The sequence below is a fragment of the Panthera tigris genome, chromosome C1 (assembly GCF_018350195.1).
Source record: "Panthera tigris isolate Pti1 chromosome C1, P.tigris_Pti1_mat1.1, whole genome shotgun sequence".
Lineage (NCBI taxonomy): Eukaryota > Metazoa > Chordata > Mammalia > Carnivora > Felidae > Panthera > Panthera tigris.
This window is the reverse complement of record NC_056667.1, coordinates 208,187,644-208,207,913: the sequence shown is the minus strand read 5'-3', so window position 1 is coordinate 208,207,913 and position 20,270 is coordinate 208,187,644. Positions and strand designations below refer to the sequence as shown.

The 20,270-nt window shown below is 48.5% G+C and overlaps 2 protein-coding genes across 13 annotated transcripts in view; one reads left to right on the top strand and one right to left on the bottom strand.

Moving 5' to 3' along the window:
• Window positions 1-10,968, top strand: part of COL4A4 (collagen type IV alpha 4 chain) — a 130,367-nt gene extending 119,399 nt beyond the window's left edge. For 6 of the 9 annotated variants that reach the window (XM_042995498.1, XM_042995500.1, XM_042995501.1 and 3 more), the window contains 5 exons: window positions 1,835-1,951; window positions 3,479-3,667; window positions 5,131-5,250; window positions 5,429-5,715; window positions 6,143-10,968. In XM_042995498.1, the coding sequence (XP_042851432.1) occupies window positions 1,835-1,951; window positions 3,479-3,667; window positions 5,131-5,250; window positions 5,429-5,715; window positions 6,143-6,406 (977 nt within the window). In that variant the 3' untranslated portion in view covers window positions 6,407-10,968. Of the gene's footprint in view, window positions 1-1,834; window positions 1,952-3,478; window positions 3,668-5,130; window positions 5,251-5,428; window positions 5,716-6,142 lie in introns of those variants that run through there. The other 3 variants (XM_042995502.1, XM_042995503.1, XM_015537837.2) reach the window with 3 other exon arrangements.
• Window positions 1-20,270, bottom strand: part of RHBDD1 (rhomboid domain containing 1) — a 174,566-nt gene that overhangs the window by 23,700 nt on the left and 130,596 nt on the right. For 2 of the 4 annotated variants that reach the window (XM_042995510.1, XM_042995512.1), the window contains exon 7: window positions 17,483-18,586. The exons of 1 other annotated variant lie outside the window; for it this stretch is intronic. In XM_042995510.1, the coding sequence (XP_042851444.1) occupies window positions 18,492-18,586 (95 nt within the window). In that variant the 3' untranslated portion in view covers window positions 17,483-18,491. Of the gene's footprint in view, window positions 1-11,045; window positions 11,393-17,482; window positions 18,587-20,270 lie in introns of those variants that run through there. One more of the 4 variants, XM_042995511.1, reaches the window with a different exon arrangement.

Here is a 20,270-nt window from a genome sequence, read left to right as displayed (position 1 = left end):
CAGCCCTTTCCAGCATACAGCGCAGTGGCCACACATTGCGATCCTCTCCTCGGGTGGGAAAGATGAAGGAAAGCTCTGAGCTCACCATCAGGGCCCTGTGTTCCTTCCAAAGTAGCTGATGTTCTCTTTGAAGCGGGTGGAAAGGGATGTGCCAGCCAGCATGCAGCAGCCCCAGGCATAGAGAGGTTTCTGTCCCATTACTGGAAAGGAGAGGGCATCTCTCACCCAGATGGCGAGAGGGAGAGGGAGGGGCTTCCTTTCTCGCTTATGGAATGACGACCACGTATCGCACGCAGTCCAGGAACCGTGTGACCAGCCAGGAGAATTTGTTTAATACCCGAGGAAGCAGAAAGTGAAATGCTAGCACCCTGGAGGCCAGGAATGCCGGGGGGGGGGGGCTACCCACAGGAGCTCTGCCAGCATGGAGTGTGGGGGGAGGGGCTGGCTGGCTGCAGGGACAGAAGGAGGACGTTTGTACGGGACACTCTGAGGCAGGCAAGGTCAGAACAGAATTTCAAAGGCAGTGAGGTCTGGAAGGGTATGCGTCTCGGTGCTAAGAGGGGGGCCTGTGTGAGACAGGAAATTGAGTGGGACATTCCCCTGTTCACCTCAGTACGGCCGTCCCCTGCTCTCAACCCTCAGGTGGCTTCCCCACTCCCTTGAAGAACAAGTCCTAGAATGAAAAAAGAGCGAAAGCTGCTTAAGTGAGCCCTCTCTGACTTAATGGTTGGTTTTAGGCTAATGTGTGGCAGAGAGAGTGAGAAAGGGAGAGAGGGAGAGAAAAGCATAGGTAGAGACCAGAACCCTTGGGAGGGCTGGTGAATCAGGGAATTCAGGATAATGGCAATAAACTCCTCCACAGGCAAGGACCATATTTGCTACCCACGAAAGGAGATTGTGGCTCATGAATTGATGCCTTGGCCAAAAGTAACGGCTTAAAAGAACCCCTCAAGTATCAGTGTAGATGCAGCCACGTCCTCCAGGGGGCGCAGCTGAGCCCCACAGCTGGTCATGGGTGGGGGGCGGGGGGCGCTGACGGCTGTGCCTTGGCCCTCAGCCTGCCTGTCTGAGTGAGGTTCCCCACCCCATATGATCAGCTGTGTCACCTTCCTGAGCCTCAGCCTCCCCACTGGGAGGCTGGCATATGAGATCTCACCTGGTCCTATGGCTGGTGAGAAGAGCGAATTGGTTAACCCACGTCAAGGGTGGTATCTTGCACCTTGTAAACCCTCAATTATTATTTTAAATAACTGCTGCTTTTATCTTGCTCCAAATTTAACTTGGCTCTCAGTTGAATCCTATTAAATTTTATTTATTCCTTTTTTATATTAAATATAATTTATTGTCTAATTGGTTTCCATACCATACCCAGTGCTCATCCCAACAGGTGCCCTCCTCAGTGCCCTTCACCCACTTTCCCCTCCCCCCCACCCTCCCATCAACCCTCAGTTCTCAGTATTTCCTCTCAGCTTTCTTAAAAAAAATCGTTATTAAGGATGATATTTAATTATGAAAGTCACATATGTTCAGTGTAAAAAAAAATACAAAAATACAAAAAAATATACAAGAATATGAAGACACATGAAGACCTCTCTCTCAACATCTCCCTGGTCTGGCTTCCAATCCCAGCTCTACTGGCTTATTATGTAAGTTGCTTGACTTCTGAGAGCCTCAATTGCCTCGCTGCCAAGTGGAGGTAACACTTCCCACCTTCATGTATCTGAGAAGACAGAATGAGTTAATGCAGAACCGTCCAAATGGGGAGCCCGGGGCCAGCACCTGGCCACCAGGCGTCACACTGTTTTCACCACGGCCATTGTCAACTCTTGCGCAGGGTGCAAAGGAGAGTCGGGGCCGGATGGCAGGAGGGGCAAGGATGGCCTCCCAGGGTCTCCTGGGCCTCCTGGAAGCAAAGGGGACACGGGAGAAGCGGGCTGTCCCGGAGCACCAGGTAAACATTTTCAGCTTCTCTTCTTTCCTTTGACCCCGTAGACCTGAGGACTCTTGGCACAAGATCCGTGGCTTCTCACGCGGCTTTCCAAACTGCTCTTATTAAAAGCATTTGCCTTAGATGTGGACTCACCAGGTACTGGGCAAGGCAGAAGCAGCAAGAGCAGAACAAGGATGTATCCCCCACTGAGGGTCTCACTGATCCTCAGCCATCGTAAAGATGAGGCAAGGCGCTGTCCCCCGTTTGGCATCTTCCCGAACCGCTGTACATGATCATAAAATAATACTCAGCTCTTCTAGCTGGTTGCTTTGCCAAGGCAAGCCTGGCATTGCATGTCAACACCACGGAGAGGCCGTGCTGCAGATGGGGGGTTCTCACCCTCCACGACTGGCTGGATCACTTGGCCTCTGTTTTCTGAGTTCACTTCCTCTTACTGTACAAGTGTCAAAACGTTTATATAGACTATGAGGCTCTTAAGACAAAAAAATGGGGAGTAGGCGTTGAGTGAAGGGAGAGAGAAGACATTACAGAATAGCCATTTGAAATATAACGTGCCAGGCGATAGGTTGGGCACTGGGGACCCAAAGACTCCAAGGTAAGTCTCATCCTCGGGGAGGATCTACCAGGTCGGTAATGAGAAGGGGTGAAGGGGGCGGGTGAAGTCTGTAACGAAATGGAGCCTGCAATCAGCTTCAGCCAATTGCTGCAGGTGGGGGAGAGGGCTCAGCGGTGCCCACGCTGTGCTCTCCAAGTCCAAGGTCCCCATCCGGACAGTCTTGACAGGTCAAACGCAACACGTGGGCAGGCCTAATTCGGTCCACAAGTCCTCTGGTTTCCAGGATGAATGAGGAGAGCCCGCCAGTCTTCCAGAAAGAGTTTTTTAAAAAAGTAAACAACGTTTAATTTCACCTTTGCTCTTGGCAGTTAGAAGTAGCCATTGGCCTCCTTCAGTGGGTTGGCCCCTTAGAGATGCCAAAGCAGACAGACCCTGCTTCCCGTCTGCCAGCAAGAATGCCACCACCAGGCCTGCCTTCCTCCTCCCTCCCTCATAAAAGAAGGTCCAGGTTGTGCATGTGGGTTCCAACCCCTTGCCTTTCCTCCATATGCCAGAGCCATGAGAGGGTCCGGGAGGTGTAAGGAAGGCCAGCTTTGAGAATTGCCTTTGCCGATGAGCAGGCTCCTAGTTCAGTCTGAGAAGGTCACACATATCTAGTTCTAGGCTCCTAGTTCAGTCTGGGAGGTCACACGGGGGGAGACGCCACCCCATCTTTGTCTTCTCAGCATTTCACCTTTCACTGTTTGTCATTTCTCTTGTTCAAGTAGAACGTAAGCTCTGGGAGGGCAGGGATTTTTGTCTGCTTGCTGTTTTTCTGCTAACTTGGTCCAACCACCTGGAAGATGCTTGGGATAAATACTTGCTGACTGGGTCGTTTTGTATATATTGGGGTTGTGTCGGGCACCTTCCTGGGCATGGGCCACGGCGGGCTTCTCCCCTAAACTGCCTTCATTTTTTCTTTATTCCTCCAGGCCCTCCTGGGCCCATTGGGGATCCCGGGCCCAAAGGGTTTGGGCCTGGATACCTCAGTGGCTTCCTCCTGGTTCTCCACAGTCAGACAGATGGAGAACCCACCTGCCCAGCGGGCATGCCCAGGCTGTGGACGGGCTACAGTCTGTTGTACCTGGAAGGACAGGAGAAGGCTCACAACCAAGACCTGGGTATGTGTGTAGCACATGGTCACCCACGTCCATCGCTTAGGGGGACAACTTTTGGGGCAATTTTACAGATTCATCAACATCCTAAGTGATGGCTCATCTCCCGTGGGATTTTTTTCTTTTTAAACTACCATGCTAATTCTCAGCGAATTTTATTAAACGTGTGTGAGTCCTTTGGGGGGGGGGCAAAGAAGCTCTCTCTGGCTACAGTGCTTATCATCTGGCTACTTAACTCATTTTTATAAAAATAATTCTTCCTAAGAATATTTTAGTGTAAGAGTAAGTTCAACTTGACTCATATGTAAAATGCGGTTTTTATTTCCAAAGGTAAGTTATTTAATCAGGACACGGTCAGTTGCTGTGTTTACCTGTGAGATGATGCATCGACAGCAGCTGGGTGCTTATATGATGTGGCATCAGCCGGTACCAGTCCCCCACCCGCCTCAAGTTGATTTTTAAGTGATAGAACTTTATTTGGGGAGTCATCGCTTGGTGCTACTTGTCCATTTTCTTTTCTTTTTTTTTTTCTTTTTAAAATGTTTATGTATTTTTGAGAGAGAGACACAGAGTGCGAGTGGGGGAGGGGCAGAGAGCGAGGGAGACACGGAATCCGAAGCAGGCTCCAGGCGCTGAGCTGTCAGCACAGAGCCTGACGCGGGGCTCGAACCCACAGACCATGAGATCATGACCTGAGAAGTCGGACGCTTACCCGGGTGCCCCTGTCCATTTCCAATAGTAGATCTGTAAGCTACAGGAACTGCTTTCAAGCCAGGAGTTTAAGTACCTTCCCAGATCATGCTGGTTGAGTGATGGGTGCAGGAGCGATATAACAACAGGGACAGCTGCTGGAGAGGGGAGCCCTGTCACTGCCCCCCCCGGGCTATGACCCCTGCTGTCAGCAAGGGCAGGGAAGGAGAGCAGGCTTAGCAATGGCAGCTACTTCCAGATCATTCTCCATTGGGCTTAGCCATGGCCATTCCCGTTAGAGGGCCTGGTGGGGGAGGGGGGGGAAGAAGTAATGGGTAATATCTCGGCCTGTTTACTTCTCTCCCGCTTGCCCTTCGGCCGTCAGCCTTCTTCCTGCCTGTTTTCTGTTCCACCAGCTTCCCCCCCGACCCTGGTCTAGCCAGAGTCTACTCACAAAGCTCTTCAAAGCCCTGGGATAAAAGCTAAGCTCCCTACAAGATAGACAAAGCCCACAGCCTCTGGTCTGACTTATCTCTGGACACCCGGAGACAGACAGACACCCAGACATCCTCTTCCCCCCTCACCAACGGAATTCCTTTCAGTTCTTTGGGCTCCACGCTTCCTCACCCCCGGCCCTGTCCACTGCTGTATCTTCTCCTTTGAATACTCACCATCTTCAGACCTGGCAAAGTCCTTTTCATACTTCAGGTCCTAGCAGAAAGGCATTCTTCCAGTTTTCCTCGCCGCAAGTCCCTGCACTCTGTGCTTCTCACTCGTAGGGCTGGCCGTGCTGTATCTTCCTTGCCCAGTTGCTCAGCCATCAGCCCAGCCGGGGCTTCTTTGTGGGGACAGAGATGTGGGGACCGCACCCCTCCGGCAGCTGGCCCATTGCTTGGCTCGTGAGTGACTGAGGAGTGAATGAGGGAGTGAGGGCTGGCCCCAGGACCAGGGAGGGGCCAGAAACCCGCCACATCCGTGCAACAGAACACGCGTCAGCAAATGGCACACGCGGGAGAGGTCACGGGCACACCGGGCCCGGCTGCTCACACACCACATTGCCTTGTCCTCCTTCCCAAGGTCTGCCGGGGTCTTGCCTTCCCATGTTTAGCACACTGCCCTTTGCCTACTGTAACATCCACCAAGTCTGCCACTACGCCCGGAGAAACGACCGATCGTACTGGCTGGCCAGCGCCGCGCCCCTGCCCGTGATGCCGCTCTCGGAAGAAGAGATCCGCCCGTACATCAGCCGCTGTGCCGTGTGCGAGGCCCCGGCTCAGGTGGTGGCTCTGCACAGCCAGGACCAGTCCATCCCCCCGTGTCCACGGACCTGGAGGAGCCTCTGGATCGGGTACTCGTTCCTGATGGTGAGTCTCTCGCACGCCCGCCGCCTTGCGGCACCCCTTGCCGGCCCCTTCCATCTGGACCGGGCAGTGGTTCCCTGGACTCTGTCGGGCAGACGGACAGCGACAGCACTTGTGGTCACGACGCCCGCCGCAAACCACGGCCGGTGGAGATGCAAGGTCATTCTTCATTTCTTATCGCCGAGTGTCTTATGATTTTGCTAGGGTTCGGTAGTTGGATTGGCTTCAGCCCTCCGAGGAGGGTGGTTTAATTTTGTGTGCACGTCAACACGTCCTCTACTTCTCCTTTCCCCAGTAGATCTTAGTGTGCTCTTCTTGGGACAATTTCGGGAAGAATGTAAAGTTAGGTCCAGGCCTCCGTGTGTGGCCGGCCGGGCTGGGGTGGTCTGCACGCGTCCGAGCCCTAACTCTGTCTTTGTTGTCCTGGTAGCACACAGGGGCTGGGGACCAAGGAGGAGGGCAGGCCCTCATGTCCCCGGGCAGCTGCCTGGAAGATTTTCGAGCAGCGCCGTTCCTCGAGTGCCAAGGCCGCCAGGGAACTTGCCACTTTTTTGCAAACGAGTATAGCTTCTGGCTGACAACAGTGAGGCCTGACTTGCAGTTTTCCTCGGTGCCATCACCAGACACCTTCAAAGAAAGCCAGGCCCAGCGGCAGAGAATCAGCAGATGCCAGGTCTGCATGAAATACAGCTAGAGAACCCGTAACTCGCCACCGTGTCGCCAAGAGAAACTTCCTCGGGGGCCCGGGGGCCCAGGCTGTGCTAAGAGATGAATGGTGCTCATTTCAGACTCCAGCTTCAGCTGTTTCTTCTGTTTCGATGTGGTTATTCCCACCGTCCTGTCATTCTCTCCTCTGTTTGGACAGATTAAGCAAACGCTACCCCTACGGACTTGTTCGGACCTACCAATCTAGATGAAACCCGGACATTCTTGTGTGTTTGCGGATGACAGAAGAGCTGGCTTTGTTTAAAATTATGCTAATTCACAGGAAGGCAAAGAGATGATAAAAACCAGATCACAAATGACATTACTGAAAACTTCATTCACTGGTTAATAGCACCTCCAACAATTGAAGTCAATTACTCTATAATACAGTGGGCTTCGGGATGGATTTTGTAGGAAAAAAATAAATAGGCCAACAAATGAGACTAGAAAGCAGAGATTTCCAACATTTCAAAATGATTTCCTCTGTAATCTGTTTTCCCATGTGCTTTAAATAATTGTAAAACCGTGACCCAAGGAGATGTTTAAAAAAAAAAAAAAAATCCACACAGCCAGCGTTAACAGTTCGTTTCAAAGCAGAATGAATCATTACGCCAGGAAGGACCACAGTTGCTGTATTCCGGAGATGCTACATTAGCATAAACACATCACAGAGGAACATAAAACATGTTCTCCTCTGCATTTTTCAGAGAATGGAAATGCCTACTTCGGCAGCCCTTTTGAAAAGTAGCATTTATGGGAAAAAAATATATTCAATAAGGGACGAGGAGCCTAAAAGCTATTAATGAATATTAAGGCGGTGATTCACAAAAATGGACTCCCCATTGCCGTGAACTTCCAACAGAGGGCATTTTCCCCAGTCGGGGTCCGGCTTGTCTTTGGCGTGTGCGCGCTAATGGGACCGAAGCCACATGGGGCTCACTCAGGCACACACAGCTCACACAAAGCATCCTGCTCTCTCCCCAGGAGCACCTGCGGAGCCCGCGATGGGCGCTTTTCCTCCCAAACATAATGGCATTTCACACGGGGAAGTGACAGAGCCCTCATTATGCACTTGGGAGAAAATGAAGGGCCGGGTTAATTAAACTTAGGTGAGAAGATTCATTGAAGTCACGGGTCGCCCCACCAGGAAGACATGGAAAGAAACGAAAAGCAACCTACAATCGGCGTTTCACGTTCCTGTTGTTGGTGTTTGCAGAAGCACCCTGTTTTTCCAGTTTTGAAAACATTCTTCTATCTTATGTCAGTATTATATACCAACGCAGCAGTTTGACATTTGACATTAATGCTTTCTGTAAAAGTTTAGCAGATATGTCCGTTTTTAACGAGTAGTTTTCCGAATAGCAAGGGATACATTTCCTATTCTGTAGGGATTCAGTGGTCCAGTCCGAAAAATCAAAAAGCTTGTGGGAAATAAATGATAGGAAATCTGCCTTCCTCATTTAAAAACATGTCATGTGAGAAAAGAAACTGAAGAAATTTCTCATGAGAAAGGGATGCTCATTTTCGTGCTTAGTTTCAACACACTTAAAATAATTGAGAGAAGAAAAACTCAATTAAGATTTTGTTTAGAAGAGATGTTTTCCTTGCCAAACATTGATTAGCAATGAGCTCGTATATGTAGAACATATTTCAAATGAGTCTTGCCACGGGCTACTCCCAGGATGGCGATTTATTTTAATAGTTTCCGGTAGAAAGGAAAAAAAAAAAGTTTTGTCCCATTTATTGATTGTTTTTAATCATGCTACGGCGTGTTCAATATTTTTTGAGCATCTGAAATTTAAGGCAATTTCAACCTTTTCAACCTCATTGATAATTACCCTTTCCCGTTTCCAAAGTTTTATTATATGTCCCCAAACATCAGGGCTTCTAAAATTTCATCTTCTACTTCATGCATTTGGTCTGAAAACATTTTCTGGGAACAGATAAGGGTGTAAGAATGTAAGAAACGTACCTTGCTTGCTGAAGTATTTTAAACATGTTAGGATATTATCTTAATAAGCTTGCCAAGTAAATCTTTAAAAAACAGGCTGAATTCAGTGGGCAATTTACTTGCACGGTGAGCCTGGGATTGTGTTTGAGACTGATTATTCACAATACCGATATTGCAAGGGCCCCTTTCTAAATGCATCCCATTTCTGCCTTCCAATTTTGAAAAGTTATTTTAACCGGTCTAAAGGGAAAAACGATGGAAAAAATAACTCCTTGGATTAGAAGACTGTGCTTTTTTCACCTGGTTATATATCAGTGTACTTTGAAATATCCTTTCTCTGTGAAGGATGAACAAAGCTTTATGGTGGTCCTAATCCATGACTGGTGATTATCCTTATCAACATTTCCTTCCCAGGAGCCTCCGTCCCCCACCTGGGTTGGAATGCATCTAGATGGTCCAATGGGAACGGCTCTGGGTCACGCAGAGGAGGACGGGATGTTTCCTTCTGGGTTCTTATTCTCAGCGAACGGAGCCCCATCCACGCGGGTGTCCGGGGACCCAGGCCTCCATGCCATTGAGCGGTGGCTCATCCCTTCTCCACCCGTATTTCCCAGACCTAAACTCGGTCACCACTTCCTGTGTGGGTGGCTACCTTCCCCTCCAGCCTCAGGGCGCCTTAACACAGCCATTGTCCTCCACCCCTGCTTTTGACGGTAAACGGGTCGCAACTGATGCCACTGCTGTCAAATTCCAGTCCTTTCTCGAGATGCAGACTTGATTTTGTTGCTCTTTGGCTCAAAACTCATTCAATGACTCCCGTGCCTCTGAAATTCAAATGCCTTCCGATGGGGTGAAAGGCCTCAGGAGCTGCCCGCGGCTCACCTGGACCCCAATCACAGAGCCGTGTGCCTAGCTCTGTAACCTTGCTCCTGCTTTTTCTCCCAGTGGCATCCCCACGCAGGTGAGTTTACCTGGCACACAACTGCTTCCTTAAAGACTGAATTAGCTGGAGGGGAGGGGCGTGTGTGCATTTCCCCAGGGAGATTTGGGCTCCCTTCTGCTGCTGCCGGTACAACAAATGGGCCTGGCCACTCTCATGTTCCCTCCTCGCTCCCGTAAGGTCTCCTCACTCTTCCTCCATGCTCTTGCTAAAGTGCAAGGCCCTGGAGGGCAGGACCATGCTTTCCTCAACTTTGCCCAGTGCCTATACACAGCAGGGTACGCTACTGATCATTCTGTTTTCAACGACAGTTCAGTATCATTTGGTGTTAGATCCACGCGCGTAGACTTCTCCTGGACAAAACGGTGACAAGCATAAGCCATGTCTTATTTCAGAAAATTTGAATTTGGCAGCATATCTGCACACCCACCATCTCCTCTTCACAGTTAGTGACAGAAAAGCCAACCGATAACCTTTGACCACTATCCCCTCCTGAAATACAGCTCACGTTTCCAAACTGAAATGGCAGAAATGGCAAGATTCGTGGGATTTGGCCGAGAGAAGGCTCTTCATTGAAATGTGACAAGACTTAACTCGTGCTGTAAACTGTATTCCCTCATCGTACAAGGCCTTCCTAGTACAAGATCACATCTGTGAAGTTTGGGTACATGTTTTTGGTGCTTAGGAAAATAGTCAATGGAGTGGTCCACTAAAACTGGATTTTATCAGATTTTATTTTGAGCCTCTTATGGATTGTAATAGAGCAAACCATTCTGTGTGTTCCAGGAAATTACATTAGATTTGTGTTTCTGTCAGCTCACCGAATGACTCTGATAATTTTTACTTTTATTTGGGCTGGCTGCAAGAATAGGGGGAAAATGTGGACTTGGGAGTTGGTTTGAATCTGACTCTGTCACTTTCCCACTGTGTCACCCTGGGCGAGTTACACCTACTCTCTGTGCCCCATTTTCCTCATTTATAAAATGGGACATAACACCTATTCCTGCATTGGAAATGAAGTTCGAGTATATGTCTAGTGCATAGCAATCATTGTGCATTTATTCTGGTCACATCCACTTAACACAATTTAATACAAAAAAACCCACAACATTTCTTGGGTTTTTTTCCATAGAATTATATTATGATTTTACAGGGTACATTAATTACTGATTAGATTATTTGTATCTGACCAATGCTTTGTGTCTTTGGGAATGTTATTTTATTTCAGTTCTCAAAGTTACTGTCCCCCCACCCCCACCCCACACAGACACACTCAAAACCACAATTTCCTACAGGGACATTATCAGGAAGTTCTGCAGGGAACAAAACAATTGACATTAAAAATCAGTACTCTGCAATTGTCACTGTTATTATCTGCCAAAGACTCTGCATAATGCGTTTTAAACCACGAAGGCTGGCTGCCACATCCACGTGAAATGCTTGAATTTTATGGTGCTTAAATATTTAATGATTCATAGGACAAAATGTGAGATGTGTCCAATAAATTGCATCCCTTTCTCTAACCTACGGTTGTAAAGTTAAAGACTTGCAACACGGAACATTTGCAAGGTTCCTGGTCTGCTACTGACTCCTGAACCTTTGTTGTATTACCAGTCATAATATTGTGCATTATATATAAAATTCTGTGATGACCTCCAAACACAGCTGTGTCTTATCCGGGTGAATTTATTCTCTTTCAAGTCAAAGTAAGTTGGGTTTTTTTGTTTTGTTTTGTTTTGTTTTGTTTTTTGATGCACCTCGCTGCTACTGTGACCCGCTTTGGAGCTAGCTCAGTGGGGAGAACGGGTTGCATGGTCGAGGTGCGGACTGCAGGTGGGAAGAACATGGGCAGAGTGTGGAAGGTGCCCCTTTGAGGCAAAGGGTGGGATTCTGAGGCTCGGGGAAGCGCTGCCTGCATCTGGTGATGGGGTAGGTGATGGAGTCGGATGGAGCCGGGCCAGGAGTTGCGGGGGCAGTAGGCATGGGGCTCAGACCCGTCGGGCCTCAGCTGTCCTATTAGTTGAAGGAGAGTGAGACCGCCTGCTTCACGGTGTTGTCCTGAGGCTTAAAAATTAGAGATGCAACTACCAAGAGGTAAAAAAAAAAAAAAATGGTACTGTTACTGATAAACCATAGTAACTGGAAGTTAGGGGTTAGGCATTGATAGTCAATAACTTTCCGTGGGGTTCCTCCTTTCCAGTAGGAGTATTTGGCCCAACCTCTCACCCGATAGAGAATTAACAATATTTACTATTTCTGGAGCACCTACTAAGTGACAGGAACTGCATTCACCCTGTTAGATGCGTTCCCACTCAACCTCTGAACTATCCTATTTTACAGATGAGACTGAAGTTTGGGGAGAGTAAGTAACTTGCTCAGTGTCCTGGTCAGCACCCAGTGGGACTTGGACTCTGGTCTGTCACTAAAGATTGTGCTCTTACCTGTTACACCATCATCCCCATTTGTGGGTTGGCTAGATAAGAGAGGGTCCCATATAGATGTCACCCTGAGGCCCGGAACTGCTATCACTGCAAAGCCACAGGCCACGCGTCCTCAGACAGCCCGCCCAGCTCGATTTGGAGACTGTCTTAAACTGTTCTCGGAGAGATGAGGGCAGGAACCCATGAGGACAGAGTCGGGGTGGGGGGAGCCCAGAGAGCAAACATCTCAGGGTCAACTGAAGATCAGCTAGGTCTCTGGAGCGCCTTGATGTCCACTCAAGGTCAGCCATTCAGGAGAAGCGCTCTGAGTCAGACAAGGAAGTATCAGGACGCCCTTACCCGGAGGCTCGGTCACCGGGGCACTGGCCAACCTCGCTGTTGTTACTGTCCCGTTTGCCAGCAAAGGCACTTCCTGTCACACGTCAATGTGGCGAGCGGCCCGCATCTCCAATGGTAAAATACCTAGTGCTTATCATTGTATAAACGTACAATTTTATACAACATTCTCAACCGGTAATCATTTCCATCTATTTGGAAAAAAGAACATTTTAAAACGAGGAGTGAAAGGTGCTTCTGGTCGCAAAGCAGTCTGCCTGCTTACAAGACGCACAAGAAACGGGGATGACCAGCCGTGACAGTGTGCACGGGGCGGATCTGCCCACCATTCTGCTCTCATGACAAACGGAGGGTAACTGACGCCTTCCACAATCTGCGATCGGGGGCCGGTCCTTCTCTGCCCCCGCCACAGCTGCCGCTCACAAGCACTCGGGACGGGCACCTTGTTCGCGGGAGGGAAGCGGTGCGTGGCCGTGGCCGAGGCCACAGGTGAGTTCTTTTCCTCAAACTTGTTTCTGCCGAGGTCAGCCCCTCTCTTTCCTGCTCCGCAAGAGACAGTCACGGCGGCCGGCGCTGTCGGGCGCTGGCTTGCTGATCCCCGTGTCCCTCGCTTCACCTCTCTGAGCCTCAGGATCCAAACTGAAAACGGGGGGCCTGGTTCCCTGGCAGGATGGTTGTCAGAATCCCGGCGGATAACCGATGATCATCTTAAATGCATTTGTGCCCACTGGAGTCTGAGCAGGATTTCGGCGCCTATAAACTACTTGAGGCCAGTTTTATTTTTTTCCCTCTTCCACCTCCATATTCTTCTTTATGTTTCCCTAGTGGCGGGAGCCATTAAGATCCAGCGTCTTAGCAAATTTCAGTAGACAACACAGTGTTACTAACTCGAGTCACCATGAGCTATGTTAGGTGCCCAGAGTTATTCGTCTTCTAACTGGAAGCTGGTACCCTTTGGCCAACCTTTCCCCATCCTCCCCACCCCCTGGTAACCACCGTTCTACTGTTTCCGTGTTGGATTATTAGTATTGTTATTTTTAGGACTCCACACAGAAATGAGACCATACGGTATTTGTCCTTATTCCCCTTAGCAGAATGTCTTCAAGGTCCACCCACGCGGTCACAAATGGCAAGATTTCCTCCTCCCTCGTGGCTGAATAGTATCTCATTGTATATACGTATATATGTCCCATCTTATTTGTCCATTCGTGCACACTCGGGACCTGTTACAATGCAGATTATGATTCATTTTGTCTGGGGGCGGGAGTCAGAATTTCTAGCAACTCCTGGCTGCTGCTGGCCCTGCTGGCCCAGGGCCCACGCTCTTTGAGTAGCAGGAAAGTTGGCCCTGGCTGCTGTCCTTTAATGAGATCCTGAAGACCCTGTTCAATGGTTTTCACGCTTATCTGCTGCTAAGGATGTGCAGGGTATTTTCAACTGTTGGCGGAGGGACCTTATAAAGAGACAACATCACAAGGCTAAAATGAGTTAACTTTTGAGGACCTCAAACAAAAGCCCAGAATCTACGAAGTTACATGCTTTTCTTTGACTTGTTCTTGTTTTTAACACTTCCCTCCAGACACTATGCACGGTATTTAAAAGGAAATAAAGTGAGAGATACAACTTCCTGGCAGGAAGCCTGGCTGGTGGGTGAGCAGCTGGTGTCAGTGCGTAGAAAAGGGACCCGCATCGGCTTCTGTTTACAGAGAGCCACGTGGCAGGGTGCTGCTTCTCAGGTTTTGCTTGTGTGGGCCCCAGATTCCAAGAGTCTCTTTAAGCCACACGATACCATTAATTTTTCTCACCTCATTCTCTTCCCAGGCATCAACATATCGCCACCGAAGTCAATGTCTTCTACTAGCATTGTTCCAGTTTCCCTTGATAAAACGTAAATCCTATGTTCAAATCTGCCAGCTCGTTTCTGTCGTCTGAACAAGATGCCACGATGACTCCCCCCTGCCCCAGAAGGGGGGAGAAAAGGTTCGCACGGACACATCAAAAGCATTCCTGCAAGAGTACAACGGCCAGATCTGGTGGTCTACACGGGCAGCCCTCAGTGATATCTTTTGGACATACCGGGATCTTGAATTTTGTGCAGTGACAAAGCGTGTGTCTTCAGACTGATGCACGGGGGTGGCGATCCCTCCCCACTTCTGATCAGTAAGCATGCTGCCTTTTGAGGCTTGGGAAAGGTCTGAAATTCTTCCCATGGGCAAATCCTTTCCTTCGCGTTATTCTTCCCTTGATGTGATTCAAGAAACCACAACGATATCCGTTAGCAACACCCCCATCTTTTTTTATGTGCTGCCGGTGACAGTATAAATGAGCTTCTGTTTCAAAACACAGGCATTTATTGGTTCGGATGCTGCAGACGTTGTCGGAGGTACCGTGAGGAGATACACAGAAACAGTCATGGTCCCTGCCTCATGAAGCTTACAATCTAGAAGAGAAGAGACCTTTTTTTTTTAATCTTTATTTATTTTTGAGAGAGAGACAGCGTGTGAGCAGGGGAGGGGCAGAGAGAGAGGGAGACACAGAATGCGAAGCAGGCTCCGGACTCCGGGCTGTCAGCACAGAGCCCGACGCGGGGCTCGAACTCACAAACCGTGAGATCATGACCTGAGCCGAGGTCGGATGCCCAACCGACTGAGCCACCCAGGCGCCCCAAGAGAAAAGACATTCTTTCACTGCAGGATACCTTGAAATTCCAAGAGGACTGTGAACAACGGCCAACAAGAGCAGATCATTCTGGGCTATGGTATCTGGGGGCCGGACAGGGAGGGTCTGGATGGGCTGAGAGAGAGGAAAAGACTGTCCCACGTAAAAGCACATCACAGTGAAGTCACAGGGCAAGCCCACGCCTCAGACAGGGAGACCCGTGAGTGGACGTGCAGTCTCTGGTACGGATAACTGGGGGTGAGGTCGAAAGGCTGGCTGGAGCCCCACGGTCGAGGCTGAGGAGTCTGACCTTCATGCTCTGGCAACAGAGAGACAATAAAGGGTACTGAGATGCTGACTGGCCATCACGAGAGTCCGTTTTGGAAGATTAAGTGGCAGAGCCACGTAGAGCTGAGTGAAGAGGGATTTTAAGTCTCGAGAAGAGCAATGAATTGAGAGATTTTAAGGTCCTCTAAGCAGAGTCTGTGATTCTAAAACGCAAGACTGGGAGCAAAAAAAAAAAAAAAAAAAAATCAGGAAATGATTGCGATACCCCATGGGAAGGGAAAGGAAGAGCTGTATACATAAGGATTTATAAAAATGACGAATTGAACACAACTCTATTGAATACTGAACCTCTCAAGAGAAACGGAAGACTGGGAACAAGGAGGCCAGCACTGCCACACCCTGGCTTACAGTCCATTTGGGTGGCGGGTCTCATCCACTCCGCCGTGGCCGAACCAGTGTCGGATAGAGAGACTGACCCTGGTCCTACCAAGCCCCGCCATTCACCGCTGACCTGTGCCGCGGCAACAGACAGCCTCACAGGATGGAGGAAGCTACACCCAGCACGTACGACTTAGAGATCACGGGCAATGGCCGCGCTCAGGGTCATTACAAGGAAGCGACTCCAGCCGTTCCCTCACCTTCGGAAGCACAGAGAGATTCTGAATTGAGAGGTCTCCTAGGTTGACTGACCACACCCAGAGTATGGCAGCCGGATGCTTACTAGACAATCAGGAAATCACGATGGGCTAACCTACAAACCAAAATGTAAAAACAGCCCTAAATGCTTATCCTCTATGGGAGAGAATTTGTCTCATACAGTTGCTCTTGTTTATTTTTCTCAACCTAATTCCAGTGTGTTGACATCATTCTGGGGGTTCCTTATTGCAGGAGAATAAACCCAAGATGGACCCTGAAAATAATAAGCACTGGTCCCAGGCCAGTCTGTTAACAACAAAGTAATTATCCTAATTGCCAGAACACCTTCGTCGTTTATAACTAAAATGGCCTGTCCCACATCTCTAGAGTTGAATGCTGTTCCACTCCACAAATAAAGAAGGTGTGCATGTTCTGTTACTTCCACCATACAAAATCCAATTCCGGTGTCTCTGTATCTATTTGTATACAAATAGAACAAGGAGCCACTACACCGGACTCAACAGCAACTAAGAAAAACACTTCTACATACAGTGGCTGGACTTTCAGTGTAATAGAAAGAACACTTTGGTGGGAAAACATTTCATGAGTGCCTCCCAGGAGCCAGGACCCGCCTCTGGGTGGTGGCAGGGGCGAGAAGGACAGTGCACACCCAGTCCCAGAGCCCTTCACAATCCACGCTCCCTGTGTAGAAGGCATGTTTTTGTGTAGTCGTGCACAAATAATAAGAGGGCAAGACAGCAGTGCGATCACAGAATTGCCTTTACAATGTGCTGTGAGAAGACAGTCTGTAAGAATGAGGTTATTTCTAATAAGGAGAACGGGAGTCAAATCCGTAGAGTTTGGGAGCAGGAGAAATGACATTTGAACATTGGACATGTTTACGGCTATCAGACTCACGGATACAATTCATATAGTAAACAAGCTGTATGTAGCTGCATGTTGATTATAAGTTAACCTGTGGAGCCCAGGTATCATCGTGCAGGTCAAAGTGCTCCCAAGACTCAAGGGGTTTCTTAGCTCATTTGTATGCGAGGTTGGTGCCTCTCAGATCAATTCAGATTGGAAACTGCATACAAGACTGCATAGTTGGCATGCTCCGACTTTGTCAAACGTGTACAAAGAAAAATTGAGAAAGTAATATCCCCAAAATGTTAACTTTGTGTACCTAGAAGTAGTGAAAATATAATAAATTTTAAAATTGTACATGTATTTATATTTGCTTCTGTTGTGAATTTTCTCAGTGGAGACATAGTCCTTATTAAATCTATTTTCCTGATTATATATTTCTGGTTTTATTATATAAATCAGTTTTATTGATTGCAAAAGTAATATGCATACATACAAATACACACTTTTTTTTTATTTGAGAGACAGAGCAGAGAGAGAGTGGGGGAGAGAGAATCCCAAGCAGGCTCCGTGCTCAGCACAGAGCCTGATGTGGGGCGTGATCTCATAACTATGAGATCAGGACCTGAGCCGAAATCAAGAGTCAGACACTTAACCGACTGAGCCACCCAGACGCCCCAAATACACACATTCTTTAAACACTGCGATATAAAATTGTAAAAAACCAGAAAGCAAAAATTCTACGTGCTCTGCCCCCAGAGATAACCTCTGTTAACATATGGGTATATTGCCTTCAGATGTTTGCTTTATGCATATATAAGGCACATATATTACTCTCATGAACATAAAACTATATATAAATGCTAGAAATATTAATGAAAATAGGAAGATCCTTTTCTGCTTCAACTCTCTTTAAAGATAAATACCTCAGTGACAATAAGACATCAGTGATATCTGACTTTGTCTTTTTATTCATGAAACACAGGCACCAGGAAATAGTCTTAAGTGACATGGATGGCCCGTGGGCTCTAACACTGAGGGCTTCTAGGTGGGTCCTGGGCACCTGGGCAGGACAAGCGGCTGTTACAGTGGCCATTTAAAAGGCACTTTTATGGGGGAAAAAATACTTCCTCAAAAGGGCTTTCTCAGCGACCAGCCCACCAAATGACTGCTTTACTCTGCCGGTAGCACCTGCTGCTGCTTGGCTGGCTGGTTAACTAACCCAAGTGACATCTCTGGGAACCTATCCTCTCGCTGGAGAGGCCGCTGTGCGCCCCCAACGTCAGTGCCACCTGATGTCTAACGGAGTGTGTAGGCGGTGTCCCCGAGGTCTGACCCAGGCCTTTTCAGCCCGACGTTCTCTAAAGACAGAGCAATGGAAGAACAAGTCAAGTACGCTGTCAACGCCACCTGCACGTGGGCGCCCAAGAGGCCGAGGTGCCCGGGCAAGGGCGAGCGGACAACACGCTCTTACGGCAGCCACGTCATGTTTCCCGGAAAGTCATCGCAGCCACGTGTCAGGAGGCCGAGGCATGGCTTCTCTCTTCCCGCCAAGCCCCGCACCGAGCACGCCGGACAGAAGGGGGGACCTGAACTTCCAGGCTGCTGAAAGGCACAGTCTTCAAAACCGGAACGAGGCAGAGGCACCACCGGGCTGGCCGCACCAGGAGGGAGTGTGGAAAGCAGTCCCTGCCTGGAGGAACGGACCTTCTGTGACACAGGAGGAGGCCGGGAGAAGGGCCCACAGAGCTGTGGGCTGCTTCCAGAAGTCTGGTTTCAAGACAAGTCAGTCTGCTGGTGGATGGAGACCCACAGGGGCCACGGGGTGACGAGCCGAGGCAGATGTGAGATAAAGCTGTACTGTGCTTTTTGGTTGACGTAGGGGCTTGGGAAATGATGAGCCACACGGGCAATGATCACACGACTGGACCGCTTTTGCCCAGGATGCCCTGCCCCCTCAGTGGCTGTCAAATCTGTGAAGCCGCTTCCTCCTCATTTCTTCCTCTGGTGAGAGACGGAACCCGTAGGGCAGGGGACCCGGGGGGCTGTTTCCTGTAGTGAGAAAACACAAGGGAGACTCAAACACTGCCCATCCATTGTTCTGACATTTACAGGGTATTGCTTCCTAGGCTTTCAAGGGGGAGAGAAGACAGATGGCTGGGGTGTCATCTTTGTTTCAGCACGAAACAGAAACGTAACAAACATATTTCAACTTCAGCTGTCAATACTAAGTTTCAGCATCAAGTAAATCTTTTTAGTGCGGTCCAGTCTAGGAGTGTAATCCAGTCCTTTTGAAGATTCTTGACAAATCTCCCCATTTTTATTTTTTCTTCCATCATGCTTCATAATTTGCATCATCTAGCTTCTACAATGTCTCAAGGGCATTTATTATTTTATTTTATTTTATTTTATTTTTTCTGTCCAGAGGTAATTTGTCACTGTGTCTAACTTCCCCACCAAGTATGCTGATTAGTTTCTCTTCAGCAACCTTTGGGTACCCCCCTCTCCCTGCCTCTGCCCGGCTGCCTCCTGCAGCACCCTGCCACCTGCACCCCAGCCAGTGAGAATCAAGTCTGCGTGAAACACACAAACACCACTGAGCATCCAAGGCCACACAGCAAGGGCCCGATTACCACGCTGACCAATTATCTGGGAGAGCAGACAAAAATGCAGGCTTAACATCTGAAAATCAAATGGAGGACCACGGAAATCATCACTGCAAAAGGCTTTCTGCTCATTCTCTAAGACTGGTACCTTTTCCAAGGTGTTTCCAGGTAATATACATTGATATGACCACTGTGGAGCCCAAGATGAAAAAAAGTTGGAGAAAGCAGTGAGAAATTAACCTGCTCGCAAAGACAAATACTGTATGATGTCACTTACACGTGGAATCTGAAAAACTGAACTCCTAACCAGAGAGTAAATGGCGGTTACCAAGGGCTGGGGGTGGAAGAAGTGAGGGTATAAACTTGTAGTGAGTAAATAAATCCTGGAGATCTCATGTACAGCACTGTGCCTGCAGTCAATATCACTGTATTGGAAACTTCCAAGTTGCTAAGAGGCTACATCAACTGTTCTCAACACAAAGAAGAACTGGTAAATATTAACACGATAAAAATGTTGGCTGATGCTGTTGTAATCATATTGCAATATATAAGTGTATTAAATCAACATGTTTTACACCTTAAGTTTTTAAAAAAAATTTTTTTTAATGTTTATTTATCTTTGAGGGAGAGAGAGTGCTAGCAGGGGAGGGGGCAGAGAGAGAGGGAGACACAGAATCCCACGCAGGCTCCAGGCTCTGAGCTGTCAGCACACAGCCTGACGTGGGGCTCAAACTCACGAACCGCGAGATCATGACCTGAGCCGAAGTTGGACGCTCAACTGACTGAGTCACCCAGGTGCCCCTGCACACCTTAAATTTACACAATGCTGTACGTCAATAATATCTCAAAAAAAAAGTCAGTCTCCTCACTCCACAACAGGAATTTCAGCTGTCAGATGATGAGAAATTTTGAAACGGCAGTCAAAAGGTAACTTGGTTTTTTTTTGTTTGTTTGTTTTTCATTTTGTTGCTTCCCTAACACTTAGGCTTATCTGGTTCTCCTTTCTTTTTGAGACCATGGGAGAATTACCCCTCCTGGACACCCTGTGGCCATTCCTGACTAGGAAACCTAAACGTCAACTGGGCAGGCCTAGCTTCATACTCACTCCTGCTGGCCAAGCTCTACTCGAA